We start from the raw sequence: 16337 nt of genomic DNA on the forward strand, positions 1-16337 counted from the left end.
TCTTGGAAATCCATAGGATAGAAATCCCTACCATCAGAACTCACTCCATCATGGCAGGATCCTGATTCTCTCACTCTGTTTGCACTTTCTCTCCACGGAAGGGATCATCATTCAAATGTTGTTTACTTTTAACACCATTGTTGCATTGATCCATGGACTAAAATCCAATAGTACTGGAGGGCTTTATTCTCAATCCACCTCTCTCAACCCCAGGTCCTACTCCTCAGAGACAGTCTTTTTTAATTTTTTTTTTAATTTTTATTTATTTGGAGACAGCCTTCTTTAACCTTCCTGAGTTATAGATTTCTCCATAACACCAAATAATAGCAGTGTATGTATGTGTGTGTGTACATAGATTATATTGATCAAACGTGTGTATGTGCGTAACATATCATATATTGATCAAATGACTCTCTCCTTTGAAAGAAAAGAGGTTACTTACATTTTTTTTCTCCTTTTTCATTCCTCCCAATCTAAACTTTTTTTCTGGTCCTATTGGCTGTGATACTTTAAAAAATATACTTATACATTAATTACTGCATTATCAATTTAAGACAGTATCTCTCTACTCATCAAAATGTAAGAATAACACTTGAAGAGCCTCAAGGACCTATGTTAAGCATGGTGCTCAGAATGGGATTAATATTTCAGGGGTGTCTAACCACTGTTAGAGGTTCTATGACTTCTTTAAACCATTTGTTTTTGCATTATGATTAAGTCACTCCATCATGAAATTTGTTTACCTTGAGGTTCTGACTATGAAAAGCTCTTAATATGAATCCCATGAGCAAATAATCAAGCCAGACATCTCAATCTTACCTTCAAATATCTGATGTATTAAGCCAAGACTAGGATTTTTCCTAATTTTGATTCAAAGTATGACAATGTAATTTTGAATCCTCATTCAATTATATTGACAATTCCTCCCTGATTTGTCTACATATCCCATGAGACATACTAGGTGTTCAATAGGTACCTTTCAAATCTGTTGAAGATTGTGGTTCACATAATAATATGTCTTTATGGGGCGCCTGGGTGGCTCAGTTGGTTAAGCGACTGCCTTCGGCTCAGGTCATGATCCTGGAGTCCCTGGATCGAGGCCCGCATCGGGCTCCCTGCTCGGCAGGGAGTCTGCTTCGCCCTCTGACCCTATCCCCTCTCATGTGTTCTTTCTCTCTCATTCTCTCTCTCAAATAAATAAATAAAATCTTTTTAAAAAATAATAATAATAATATGTCTTTATCCAGCTCATTGATGGAGATCATTAACTAGGATAAAGTCCAAGAATACAGAACCCCATAAAATCTTGCCTCACTTCTACATGGTTATTGCAGATTGCAGATCTCATATATTCCACAGATCTCATATAATCTACAATGACATTTTATGAAACTTTTTTGCAGATCCATATAATCCAATTTGCAGATCTCATATAATTGCAGATCTCATATAATCCACTTTGCAGATCTCATATAATTGCAGATCTCACATTGCAGATCTCATATAATCCACAATGACATTTTATGAAACTTTTTCAAACATCTTGTAGAAATAATTATGCTTGATGGATAGGGTAACCTCTCCATTTACCAACAATTATAACAAACTTAAAATGACCTAGTTAACCCCTGCCAGATAAACAGCATCACCAATCCTTCTAACTCCAAGAATATATGTTTATGAAGTAAATTGTTTTTTGTTTTTTGGGGGGAAAGAATTTTTCATTAAAGAATTCATTCTGGTTCTTAAACATTACTAAATTTTTTTTATTTAAAACATTCTGGCAACTCTCCCGAATGTGTTTTTCCTCAAAAATATAAATTCGACAAGAACTAAGACTTGCAAATATTTTTCAGCGTGTTCTAAATATAAATAGAATTGATAAACTGTTATTTTGAATGTGAAAGGCACAAGATTAGACACATCTAGATTATTTTCAAGCACTCATATTGCTTATAATAGTCATACCCTCATTGTTCAGATTCCTGTCTTGTTTTGTATGGATTCCCTTCTAAAAAGTAGAAACTAATTTCATGTCAGAATAATAATCTGGGGCATAGTTGAATATAGATTAATAATAACTCAACAGTATTAATGGACTATAATTTCCACAGAATCATTTTCCACCGTGTTGTTCAAATAATTTATATTGCCTTTAATATTTTATTGACATATAGTCACATAAATTAAATGAAAAATTAAAAATAGATGAGCAATAACCTCTAGTCTATGATAGGTTAGTTCTTGCTATTAGCAACTAGAAGTATGTTTTTTTATCAAAATGTGTATGTTCATTACTATTTCTTAAAATTATGGGGTTTTTTTGTTCTGCTTTCCCTTCTTCCTTCAAAGAACCCTAACTCTCTTAATTAGTGATCCATGATCCCAATAAGCCCCTTCCATCTTTAATCCTCTAATTTTTCTCTCCGCTGAGGATGAAAGCAACATTGATATATTAACATCAATGCACAAAACAGTGTTCCGGCACTCACCTAGAAATCACGTCACGGTATGTGACCTCGCACATGTTTTTCAGTTTTTTCTACACTACCACATTCTATATGAATGGTTTTTAACCTTGACATTAGAAACACCTACAGTACTTCAGAAATCACCTGTTTGGGCCCTTTTGCCAGGTCAATTAAATCAGAAACTCTAAGGATGGGGCTCAGGCATTAGTATATATGTATTTTTAATTTCCCAAGCATTTCCTTTGCATTGTACCTTGACTTCTCTACATGGTTTTAAGGCCAATGCTAATATCCTTGAACAAGAAATCTTTCTCTCAGCTTAATCAGTAATATCATGTGGCTTGGCTTTAAACCAGATAACTGTATTCTCCTTCTTTCCTAATCAGTCTTTATCCTTTTAATCATGAAAAAATCTCACATTAATTCAGTTTTATTAATCAAGTCCTTTGACAAAATGTAACTTAAATACCTAGTTAATATTTGAGAAGCATGGGTTCTTCTCTTTGATATTCAAGTTGACTTCTGGGATAGAATTAGGCCACAGTTCAGAAAGAAGTATATTTAATATCAATTTTCATTCCAGATTCCTAGCGAGGTTTTCTTTATTCTTTGTAGGAAAAATAAATAAACTGACAAACACCTAAGCTTAAAAATCACAATAGAACAATTGACACTTTTTAATTTATATTATCCACAAATTTTGATCTAAACTGTACACTCTGTTTTCATCATAACTCAGAACTTGTGATGTCTGTCCAAGCTCAGCCTTCCTAAGTCTAGTTCTTGGAATGGCATGTTTGGGGGCTTTCTATTTCATCATCATTTTTATATTAGGAAATATAAGTACCTAAGCTTATCATTTTGTCACATTATCAATATCAAGATGAAATTTAGCTATTAACATAATGATGAGGGCATATTTCTTTCCTTAATCTTTACCTTGCTTCAACTGTTAGCTATTTAATAATGCAAGGTTATTCATATACATTAGAACTAAAAATCAGTGGACTGAGATCAGAAACCTGGATCCTCATTTTAATATTACTTAGATCTGTCAGCTTAGTTATGTGATTTTACCTATCCATTTCCCCACCTTTCTCCTAAAGTGGCCCCTGCCAGCTCTGAAATTCTGCCAATCTGTCTAGAATGTACTAAAGTTGCTCAACCCATTATCTATAGATTCCAAAACAACAATTCAAACAAATTTACAAAGGGGCACTGTGAAGATTGGACTAGAGAAATGTAGGATGCCACCATGTTTTCAGTCTAATTTTGCTGAGGAATTTTTTCTGCTCCCATGGTGCTCCTGGGTGGCTCAGTCAGTTAAGTGTCTGCCTTTGGCTCAGGTCATGATCCCAGGGTGCTGGGATTGAGTCCCACATCGGGCTCTCTGCTCACCAGGGAGCCTGCTCCTCCCCCACCACCCTGCTTGTGCTCTTGCTTTCTCTCTCAAATAAATAAATAAAATCTTTAAAAAGAAAAAGAAATTTTTCCTGTTCCCTGCAAATGACAGAATCATTTCACATAGACATAATAAAACTGCACTAAACAATAGGAAAATATGTAAATACAACTGTTATTTTGTCCAGTAACTGTTATATTTATAAACAGGTAACTTCATGGATGGGTGGGTACATGGAGAGATGTATGGATAGATAGAGCATCTGTTTTCAGTGCCCTTTGTAAAACCAAATCAGCATTATTTACATTTTGGTAACACGTCCAAGTTTAATTCAGAGTAGGAGGGAAAAGAGATTCATAGTATCCTAATAATGACATAAAAGTAAGGGAAAAGTAGAAAACAGACTCAGATGACTCTATCAAAGTGAGACTTGTTTGGTTTCATCAAACATTTACTACTAACTCCTGTCATCCTGTAGGGGATAGATATAAAATGAAATAAGAAAAATAGAGAGAGAGTATATATCACTAGGGGATTTTGAGGAGAGCAGTGCAGCATCTCAGCTCTCTGGGGTAATCCACAAAAATGGATAGCCTATTTCAGATGATAGGATAAAAGGAACTGATGGAACTGGGTCTCCTGAATACTCCTTTATGTATTAACAAGTCTATTTCTTCAGAATTTAAGCCTTTGGATAATCCATAAAAGCCTCATCAGTGAACGCTTAAAGGAAATTTCGTTTGACATGATATATGCATGATCCACTGTATAGCTCAGATAATGTTTTTTATCATAAAGTCATAGAACAGAGCTTTCTTTAAGAAGTATTTTTACCAGTTTTTTTTTTTCCAGAACTGAAGTCAAACCTAAAATATTGGCCACAAATTAAAATCTTCTCTGTGCTAACCATCTTTAAATTATTACCATAACCATTATCTTCTGTTTTTTTTTTTTTTTACATTCTTTTCAACAAGAATAAGAGAAGATAAACAGCTCTAAGACTCAGATTTCTGTTAAGTGTCTGTTTGTGTATTCAATCACCGAGCTTGAAAAATTCAAAACATTTTTTCAGGCACTATGAATTGTTCTACAAAAATCTCATTGATGTCCCAGTTCAAGTATAACAAATTTAAGCTTAATAAGCTCAACTTTAATAGACTTAACTAATACCAACATATTATTTCAGGTGCTCTCCTTTTTCAGAACAAAAGTTTACTTGGGAAATCAAAACAATTTCAATTAAACTGATTTTTTGCCACTATCATTACTCACCTAACACTAAAAAACTCAACAGAATTTGTCTTAGTCTTCAAAAAAAAGTTTTCTAATTTTGCTTTTCAAAGATCACCATTCCTATTTTATTTTACAAAGTAAACTTAAACACTTTAAATTTCCTTCCTTCTTTCTTCTCACTTAAGATTTATACTAACAACAGCTTTTTTTTTTAAAGATTTATTTATTTATTTATTTATTTGAGACAGAGAGAATGAGAGAGACAGAAAGCACATGAGAGGGGGGAGGGTCAGAGGGAGAAGCAGGCTCCCCGCCGAGCAGGGAGCCCGATGCGGGACTCGATCCCGGGACTCCAGGATCATGACCTGAGCCGAAGGCAGTCGCTTAACCAACTGAGCCACCCAGGTGCCCCCTAACAACAGCTTTGAAGGAAATAAGTGAACACCAGCTAGAACAAGGGAATTCTGGTTTAAGTATCATTGCAGACCTAACTAGGTTTTCATAGGGGTCCTTCTGCTTCAAAGAAACACAACTCTGAATAAAACATAATTTCTGCTCCCTTGCTGGGTCTTCAGGGAGTGCGGACCATCTCCACAGGTCCATAAGAAAAAAGAGGGAAAAAGAAACAAACGTAAAATGGAAATAGTGAACAGTAGGCATAAATGAAGAGACTGCAACTAGGAGCCTAAGCCTTGGACCATCAGCAAGGTGGAGGCATCAAGGTGAGACTGTTCAGTGAAACTGGACAACAGAAAAGGAGAATAGTCGCCTCAGGACAGCAGTTTTCCTCATTTCCACCTTCAGAAACACACAGAAATCTCTGGAGGAAAGCATCTTCAGTTTAGTTCCTCAGAATGCCTATAGTTTAGCAACAGCAAAAAACAAGGTAACAATAAAAGATAGCCAAACATAAAAAGGAAGCAAGTCATCATTAGGGAGAACCGCCAGAAGAGCAAATATCAGATTTAGATCTCTAAGGACTACAGATACTGAAATTATTAGATAAGAACAGATAATAATGAAATTGAAATTAAAGAGCTAGAAATCAAATATTCCCCAATGAGCAAGTACCAAAAGACTATCCAAAATTACCAGGCAGTTAAAAAACACGTTTTAGGAAAAAAAAAAAAAACTACATTAAAATTAAAAACTCAATGAATGGGTTGTATAGAAAGTGGGCACACCCTGATTAGAAACACTCACATTAAAGTCAAGAATATGATAAGGTGCCTCCTAAAAAAAAGTAGGAAAAATCTGAACAAAGAATGGGAAAGAAATTTGTGCATGAAATTTTTCTGAAAGACAGCTAAAAGAATGAATAAATGGAGAAATACAGGGTGTGGTTTCTCAGTATTTTAAAGATGTCAAATATCATCATATTCAATGAAATTTCAACCCAAATACTAGTATGTTTTTTCATGAAACATGAATATTGATTCTAAAATTTACTTGGTTTATAAAGGATAAAATGCAGAAGATAGTTTAAATTGAAAAAGGAAAACAAGAAGTAGAAAATGCCCTATGAGGTATCAAAACATAGGGTGCCTGGGTGACTCAGTCAGTGAAGCATCTGCCTTCAGCTCAGGTCATAATCCCAGGGGCCTGGGATCGAGTCCCACATCAGGCTCCCTGCTCAGCGGAGCGTCTGCTTCTCCTTTTCTCTCTCCCTCTGCCTCTCCCCTTGCCTGTGCTCTCTCTCTCTCTCTCTCTCTCTCAAATAAAGTCTTTAAAAATATATATATACACACAAAAAATTATGCTGGTTAAATGATACATTTGTAGGAAAAGACAAATAGATTGATGGAAAGAATAAAGCATCCAGAAACAAATATATATATAGCAATTCAAATGATAACAAATGGCATTTCAAACCAGTGAGAGACAAATTATTCAAAAAACAATCTTGGATATCCATTTGTAGAAAAAAAAAAACCTTCACACAAAATAAACTGCAAAGGTAAATGCAAACTATATTCAACAACAGAAAAACTATTACCATAAACAAAGGAGAATATTTTTGTAAAAATGAAGTGTCGAAGACATTCCTAAGCTCTATACAAAATCTAGAGCCACAAAGAAAATCATTTCTTAGACTCAACTTCATAAAAATTAAAGACTTTGTTTAAAAAAAAAAAGTTTTGAATGAGAAAAAGAACAAGAAGTTAAAAGATATATGCTTGAAATAAGTAAAATATTTACATAATCTATGATAAAGGATAATCAAAATATTTTTCAAACTACCTCAAATCAATAAGAAAAAGAGTTAAGAAAGGACATGATCAGATAATGCACAAAAAACAATAAATAAATGAATATAAACAAATCTGAAAAAGAAACTCATCTTAATTTTTTTATACATCAGATTTACACACAAGAGTGAACACATTAATAGTATCCATTATTGACAAGACTGTGGAGAACAGGCACCTTTACACACCTCTGGTGAGTATACTATTGGGTACAATGTTTCTAGATCTAAATCAGCAATATCTTAAAAATTTCTTTAAGAAGTACATTTCCCAGCAATTGTACTACTGGATATTTACTCCAAAAATACAAATGTAGTGACCCAAAGGGGCACCTGCACCCCAGTGTTTATAGCAGCAATGTCCACAATAGCCAAACTATGGAAAGAGCCAAGATGTCCATCAGCAGATGAATGGAGAAAGATGTGGTGTATATACAACAGAATATTACTCAGCCATCAGAAAGGATGAAACCTTACCATTTACATCAATGTGGATGGAACATAGGCCTATGTAAAGTCACACAGAAAGATCTCCAGGAGCTATTATTTAGGGAAAATCAAGTTGCAGAAAAATATGTCTTGTGTGATACCATTTACATAAAAACTAATAATAAATACTACCTTGTATTTGTACACATACATAGGATGGTATATATAATAATATATTGTAACACAATACAATACATTATTATATACATACAATATATAATACAGTTGACCCTTGAACAACATGGGCTTGAGCTGTGCTGGTTCACTTACTTATATATGATTTTTTTTAATAAATACAGTACTATATATGTATTTTCTCTTCCTTGTGATTTTCTTAGCATTGTCTTTTCCCCACCTTACTTTATTGTAAGAATAACACACAAAACATACAAAATATGTGTTAATCAACTATTTATATTATCCGTAAGGCTTCTAGTCAACAGGAGGCTATTGGTAGTTAAGTTCTTGAGGGTGAAAAGTTATACATGATTTTTCAACTGTGTGCCCCTATCCCCCATGTTGTTCAAGGGTCAACTGTATATTATAATATAAATTATGAGAAGATATACACAAGTGTTAATAATGGCTATTTCTTAGGAGAGGAACTGATCTGAAGGGAAAGTGGACAAAAGGAATATTCACTTTTTTGCACTACATGCTTCCTCATTTGCAATTTTCATGAAAGTGCATTAATCCATTTACTTGTGTAGTTTAAACAAGATGAATATGGCTTTGTTTCTGGATGAATAGAGGGAAGCTGAGGAGGAAGAGTATGCAGAAGGAAAGGGAAGACAAACAGGTAAGATGTAGTCATCACACAAAAGTCTCACTTTGTATTTTCCTTGCCAATTTTGGAACCACAATGTAGAAATTGGGCTCTGGAAAAAATCAGAACCTTAAATGAAAGATTAAGTTACAAAGCCATCTGATTCTGGTGGCCAAATCAGGGTGAACAGCCCAGAAGAGAATAGTTAGGAGCAGTAGAAGAGCCTAATCAGGCTCACCGGCTACAATGCCAACCTCCAGAGAGATCTCCCCCAGGCTTTGAAAATCCTTTCACTCCCCATGGTAATTCCTCCTCCAAATCCCCAAGTTACTGACTCCCAGCAGGGCCTCACCATCAGTGAAAGCTAGGAGTCCAAAGCAAAGTGCAATTGGACTATTAATTAGTATGATATCAAATTCTATAAGGAGAAATCTATTTAACCATCATGGCAAAATGGTAAAAGAGCAGTCTTCCACAAAACAGCTTAAGTCTCAGAACATTTTTGGAAAAAATTATTTAGATCTAGATCACTTTGGTCTGAAATTCTCTAATATAGCAACTCATTGACCAAAATATGATTCATTCAAAGGCTCTTTGAAAAAACTGTGCTCTTTCATTTTCTCTCTTCCTTAACTCCAATTCCATAAAACATCCAAAAGAACTGTACAGCAATAAAGCAAAGGCTTAACCTGATAGTAGAAAGCCCTGTTGTTTGCTGTAAAGACATAAAGACTAAGATTATTATGCCTTTATCAAAGTGAAATGGATTTAGACTAATGTAAAAGACAGCATGACAAGCTTTATTATAATGCAATTGTTTACATGTCAAAGCAAAAATAGAATGATAAAACAGCTTTGGAAGAGGCTAGGTAGTCTTAATACTGAGGATACCTATACACAATCCATTCTGACTCTAAGGACTTTTTTTTTTTCACTTGCTTTTAAAGTGATAAAACATTTCGTGCACTAAAGTGAGTAACTGATGTCAGCCTTCTCTGACCATCTCAAGTGATCTCAAGGAGAAACCCAAAACAGGAACAAGCAGAAAACCAGGTAAGCAGAAGCATACTGGCAATATTTTTGAACAGTCAGATATGATAGAAACATAATGTATTAAGATGACCTAAGCGGTCTTTCACAAGTATATGTGGAAATCCGTAAACCTTAGTTTTTACACCCAAACAAATTATACCTTGTGACACAAAATTATACCTTGGAGAACTGCTTGTAAGTACATATGCCCCTCCCCCTTTTCACATATAATCCCCTGTAAACTTAAAACTTTGGAGCAGTTCTTCAGAACAATGTGAAATACTGTCTCCCAGGCTATAGTCTTCAGTAAGATGAATAAGGTATTTACTAACCTACTTTAAGATTGGCTTTTTTTTTTCAGTCAACACTTTCATGGAATTCTGTTATAATAAAAGCCCTGTTATTTCTTTCATATTTATGTTTGATAAAGATTCATTTAAGATTTACTGAGAATCTACAAACAGGTACAACTGGAGTACAGGAAACACCCTCTGTGACTCCAAAAACTCTGAAACTTTGAGGATAAACAGGCATTTGCCAAGTGATCATCAGGAGAGGGAACCAAAGGCAGAAGGAAGAGCACGCTGCAGAGCCATGAGGCAGCATGGCGGGAACAGCCAAAGGTGTGATATGGCTGGAGCATTACGTGAACGAAAGAGAAAAGCAGGAAATAAAATAGGGTAACAGGCTGGGGGAGGGCTTTGTACAAAAGCTTAAGAATTCTGGAGTTCGTATTTAAACTCAGAATTCCATGAAGTGCTAAACAAGTTTTTTTTTTTTTACAAACCACCTCATTAGCAGGATAAGGGGCAAATTAGAGTCAGACGGGTCTGAAAGTAGGGAGACTGGTTAGAAAACCTTTGCAAAATCTTGGGCAAAAGAAGATGAGATTTTGAATTAGAGCAGGGGGAACTGAGAGGGAGAGGTGAGGCCAATAAATATATTTTGATGGTAGAATCAACCAGAATTGAGAGAAGATTTACACAATAGGTAGTACAGTAAAATAAGCAAGTTTGGCAGAACTTGTGGATGGGGTGTGGCTAAGGAGCTGAAGATAAGTTTCTATTTAATTTTTACATATACACGTATTGCTTTAGAATAAAATAAAAATTCAGATTCACTGAAAGGCTCAGAGGCTGTACTCAGTAAGCCTATTGCCCATCCTTCTTCTCTTCACAACCAAACATCTTGAAATCTATCACGTTACCTGGATCTATAAAATCAGGCATTATGGAAAATGGAAGTTTTACAGAGAAACAAGTGACACGATTATTAGAGTTTAAGAAATTTTCCGGGGCACCTGGGTGGCTCAGTTGGTTAAGCGACTGCCTTCGGCTCGGGTCATGATCCTGGAGTCCCGGGATCGAGTCCTGCATCGGGCTCCCTGCTCAGCAGGGAGTCTGCTTCTCCCTCTCCTGCTCCCCCCTCTTGTGCTCTTTCTCTCTCTAACTCTCTCTCTCAAATAAATAAATAAAATCTTTAAAAAAAAAAAAAAAGAAATTTTCCTAAGGGGATAATTGTAAATAATGTGGTCAGGATTTGACCTGGACTGTCTGGTTCTGGTACCATGTTTTTCTTCCCACCATATTTAAAACATCCCATAAATATCTCCAAAGAAAAATGGACTGATATACATAATTGAAATTTTTTTTTTTTTAAGATTTTATTTATTTATTTGACAGAGAGTGAGCAAGCACAAGCACGGGAAGCAGGAGAAGGAGAAGCAGGCTCCCCAGTGAGCAGGAAGCCCAATGTAGGACTTGATCCCAGGACCCTGGGATCACAACCTGAGCCAAAGGCAGACGCTTAACCGACTAAGCCACCTAGGAGCCCCTGAAATGTCCTTAATATACTTGATAGTCTTCAGATTAACTTTGATGTCTAACTTACTGAGTTTCCTCAATATCAAAACAACAATAGCTAATTAGCTGTGCCTCTTCATATCTTACCATTACCAAGCAACATTTCCTCATCTCCATTTGTTTTTTCTATTGAATTAGTGAGAACTTTGGAAACTCAAGATGTAACATTTTAAGAATGCAGTTAAAAGGATTAAATCCATGAGTATATGGTTTAAAAGTTTTTTAATGAAATACTTTGTTCAGTTACCCAGGACTATGCTTAAATTACCATAAATATCTTTTCCAAATTTAGATTTCCAAAGCCATAGTAGTTAGCCAGTGTATTTTAAAAATCCACACCAGCCCTCAGAGGAATTCAGGCCCACAGACAGATTTAGGTAGGAACTGAGGAGGCAGAACTAAACAAATTAAATGTACAATGTTACTTACTTTATCTTTGGAGAAGCTGAAAAGCTGTTTTCTTGCAGTAAAGAACTGAACAGCTATTACACTGGCTGAGTGACCCCGAAGGACACCAACTGGCTTGGAGACAACATAGGGGTTCCAAAGGCAAACTTTATTGTTGATGCCAGCAGTTGCTAATCAGAATTAGAAGGGGAAAAAAGTGGTTTTAGTAACGTGAACAATCCATACAATTTCCTTTTTGAAATGAATATATGTCCCATATCTGGGAGTTGCTAAATGCCTCTGAGCACTAATGCACCCTGCCTTGAAGGAAGGAAGATCGTGTTGTCAGGCTAATGGGGCACGAGTTCTATCACTGGAAATGGTTGACTGGAGGGAGAATGGGGAAGGAGTGAGCATGAGGTGACAGGACAATACAGTCCCACTTAGGAGGAAACCAGCGGCCCAACCAGGAGGGCACGACATCCCGCTTCCCAGTTCTGATGTTTTCCCCCTCCAGCTAGCACAACCTAGGAGTGGAGACCACATTATAGTTATCCCAGGAGGGAGCAAAAACTAAAACAATATTTAAAGTTCCCAAATTAATGAGAAAGTATATGGAAACAAATTATTTCCACTGCCCTATAAATAATTGAGTATTTATAAGCACACCAACAGCAGAATTATACCTTTGACCTGCTCTATTGAGAGAATAAGATATTTTTAAGCATGAATTGGTTTCATTGAGGGAGCACATCAAGAGCGGGGGTTACAGTGGGTCTTCAGGTCTGGGGAAACTCAGTAGAGCGCTCTTTGGTTTTCTCTTGTTGACGGCTGACTGTAGTGCTGAGAGCTTGGTCACTCTTATTTTTCCAGCACTATGCCAAGTACAAAGACGTGATCAGTGTAAAGGGGCTGAAATAATTATTAATGAGTCAATGAAATGGTTGATATTGAAGTCCTTTCGAACTCGCTTGGCTAACCCAGCCTTCTCTAATAGGTCTCCAATTCTCTTCGAAAGGTAGTTCCTGGCATTTTCCTGAGTTCATATTCAAGGTGTCTGTTACCATGACTGTCAGCCATGATCATTAGGGATTTCAGAGACTCAGCCTCCTAGCTGATACCAGTACTTTTCTATGAATGATAATTATCGAATGAGGCTTATATTAATATGACCCATTCCAAAGGCCTTTTGTATGTTCATTCTCTGTCACTACCCTATTAATTTTTAATACCTCACTTTTTTTTACAATGTTTCAATATATATACATATTTATAGATTTATATATCAAATTATCAGCTTTCAAAATGTCATATATTTTATTTAAATAGTTAACGCTTGAAACCTTTCAGCTTATTTCTCCAACTAACATCCTCTTTTATGTCCAAAAAAGGACCTCTCATTTTAAACTAACATTCAGATAATCTGAAAATGTTCAAAAAGCACTGGAGGTTGCATTCTGACAGGGGAAAAACGTGCAGCATTTCGCCGCTGTCCCGCGCACATGCATGCTGTAGCCGCGCCAGCAGCAGGTGGAGGGAGCGCAGAAAGAGCAGACATGGCACAAAAACGGTCTTCTTCCTCTGTATCATCTTACGCCCCCACAGATTCTAATAAAAACACTAATGAAAGCATCGGGGTGCTTCCTCCTATTTTCACCCCAATGTAGTTCCTACGTGCCGCACGTCACAATGCGTCATTATCAGACATTCTCAGGCAATAAAATGTGAGCTGTTCAAGTCTGTCTCCCTGGCAGTAAAGCAACAAGGTGGAGAGGCTCCCTGCATACCAATATGCATCCCGGACTATTTATGAGGCCCTCGTAGTTATCATGATTTATTTTACATACCAATTAAATTGAGCTGAGAGTGGTAATCAAAAGCATGAATGCCCTCAGCAACATCGAAGGATGTCATTTTAAGATGCTTTGTTGATTTCTCTCTCCAAGCCAGCACCACAGTGTTTGTATTGCTGGTTGTACTGGAAATGATAGCATCTAAAGATGCATTGTAAGTAACTGATGAAAAAGAAGAAGAAGAAGAAGAAGAAAAGAAAAGGATCTTAGTTGGTTTCTCACAAAACATGAGCAAAATAGAACTGCTTTAATACCTAAAGTTAAAAGTGAAGCCCAGATTATGATCACACAGCCTGACGTGTGGGGAATACCTCACTAATGAATGCTTCCCCCCTCCATGAAAGAATTTACAATGAGAAGTTGCAGCTAAGTCGGCATTCAGACATTTTACCCAATCTCAGGATACCTTGAACTTTTTTTCAGTTGGAACACATGGCAGGAAACAACATGAGTCACAATAATCATATGGGATTCTGGAGATTTAAGATGAATAATTGGCCAGATTCCTGGGTTCCTCCTCCTGGGTCTGAAGCAGGCAAACAGGAGCTTACCAGCCATCTGCTGCTCCCCGAGGTCCAGCTCATGCCCAAACCATGGTTTATTTAAGCCATGACTGGTCTAGAATGTTAGAGTGGGATTGCCAGATGTCAATGCCTGGCACAAACACAGCCAGACTCAGGCAAAAATGGCTGCTCCTACATCCTGGATGACCCAACACCACACACTGGGGAGCAAAATTCCAATCCCCAAGCGAGGAAACTGATCTTGCTGTCTTTTATCAGGAGGATCTTTCCATTTCTATCAGACTTACTGGTTCCAAAAGGCAAATAGCTCTTACCGTCTAGGAAGGATATTCTTATCTCCTCCTTGTTTTCTCTCCTTCTTTTCTCTCATCTGTCTTTCTTTCTTTTTTTTTTTTTCCTTTTTTTTTAAAGATTTTATTTATTTATTCATGAGAGACAGAGAGAGAGAGAGGCAGAGGGAGAAGCAGGCTCCCAAGGAGCAGGGAGCCCGATGCAGGACTCGATCCCAGGACCCTGGGACCATGACCTGAGCCGAAGGCAGACGCTTAACCATCTGAGCCACCCAGGCGCCCCTCATCTGTCTTTCTTTCAAAAGAGAAAGAGAGAGGGGAAGGAAAGGAGAAAAAAACCTAAGAAGTGATCCGATCCTATAAAGGTGAGTCCTCTGAGTCTCACTAGGGAGCAATCAATTTCCAGGCCAAAAAGGTCCCTGAGCACCGCCACTCCCCTGCTGTTACCTTACAGGAAGTACCAACGGTCTAAAATCTGATGACAACTGTTCTCATAGGAAGCAACCTCACTGAAAATATTCCCTTTGTTTACAGAAAATGCTGAGGGTATTGTAACTTGACTCAGTGAAGCAATATTATAAGATCTAAAGTGTATAACAACACTATAATTATATCTTCAAATCCATGGAAATTTCATAATATCATTATAGTACAATCAAAATAAAGTCTTTCCACCCAGAAAATTGCTTTGTCATGTGTTCCCCACATTATATCCAACTATCATCTTCAGTTTCAAGGCTATAAAGAAAAACATATAAAGAAGTACATTCTGCTCTGGTATTCAAAGTACTGCTTTTAGATTTCAATCTGCAGGCTACCAAGTGACATTTATGGGCCTGTAGTGTTACATATTGGAGGCTCAACAATTCACACTTTATTTCTAGACCAAGATATAACTTGTATCTGATTAGATTGTGGAATGCCAGAGCTCCTGAGAATGCCTGAGTAAGAAGAGGTGAGGGTAAAGCCATTTCCTTAAAATCAAATTATCTGATAAATAAAAATGTGTTCCTCACTTCTGGAAGACAGCAAAGGAAATGATAGGTTATGATGAAAAAGTTTTTAAAATATCAAGCAAGGGAATGGGCTGAACTGATAAAATAAATGATTTATTTTTAATACTTGCAGTGAGTTTGAAGATTGGTAGAGGGAAAATATTTTTTAAATTACTTTTAGATAATATTCTGAGGGGAAAAAAAGACAATCTGATCATGTCTGTCCATTAAGACGCTCACTTTCCATGCTTCCACTCTTTGCCACTTAGTCATAAAAAAGGGCATTAAAGGAACTGCCATGGATCCCTGTTCTCATTTGTGTTGTAGAAATGACCCCGTGTAATGGCAATTAGTTAATGTGGGAAAAGTGATTTGAAAATGAAAAGTGATACCTGAAAACCGAGTAAGTAATGCTATTAGGAGAAGTTGGAGTAAGCTAGAATGAGGCTACTTCGTATAATCTGCCAACAGGTAGAAGCTGGAGCAGAGTAAAAAACTGGGCCATTTCTAACTAGGAATTCTTATGATCATTTCCCAAGCTTTTTTGCTTTATGAGTCGTATGACTTAGGAAAACATCCTACCTTGAACTTTCTTGATGTTCTCTTGCTTGAGGGGGTTTGTTTGCAGTTGCATTTCTTATTGTGAAGTTGGAGTCCTATTTTCTTAGACCACCACAGGGCCCTCTATATTCTGAGCAACTACCATTTCAAGAAGGAAAATAGAAAGAATAACCCTAGCTATTTCATTTTTAGAAATCAAAATGCGTCTAATTCAGCACTGCTAA

The 16337-nt window shown here is 36.6% G+C and overlaps 1 protein-coding gene across 1 annotated transcript in view; it reads right to left on the bottom strand.

Annotated features, from left to right (window-relative positions):
• The window catches only part of WDR49 (WD repeat domain 49), a 143395-nt gene that overhangs the window by 83984 nt on the left and 43074 nt on the right, over positions 1 to 16337 (bottom strand). The window contains exons 7-8 of the mRNA XM_034998459.1: positions 13738 to 13905; positions 11933 to 12081 (exon numbers count right to left, since the gene is read on the bottom strand). Coding sequence (XP_034854350.1) covers positions 11933 to 12081; positions 13738 to 13905 — 317 coding nt within the window. The remainder of the gene's footprint in view (positions 1 to 11932; positions 12082 to 13737; positions 13906 to 16337) is intronic.

This window comes from Mirounga leonina, unplaced genomic scaffold (assembly GCF_011800145.1).
Source record: "Mirounga leonina isolate KUSES-001 unplaced genomic scaffold, KU_Mleo_1.0 Mir_115, whole genome shotgun sequence".
Classification (NCBI taxonomy): Eukaryota; Metazoa; Chordata; class Mammalia; order Carnivora; family Phocidae; genus Mirounga; species Mirounga leonina.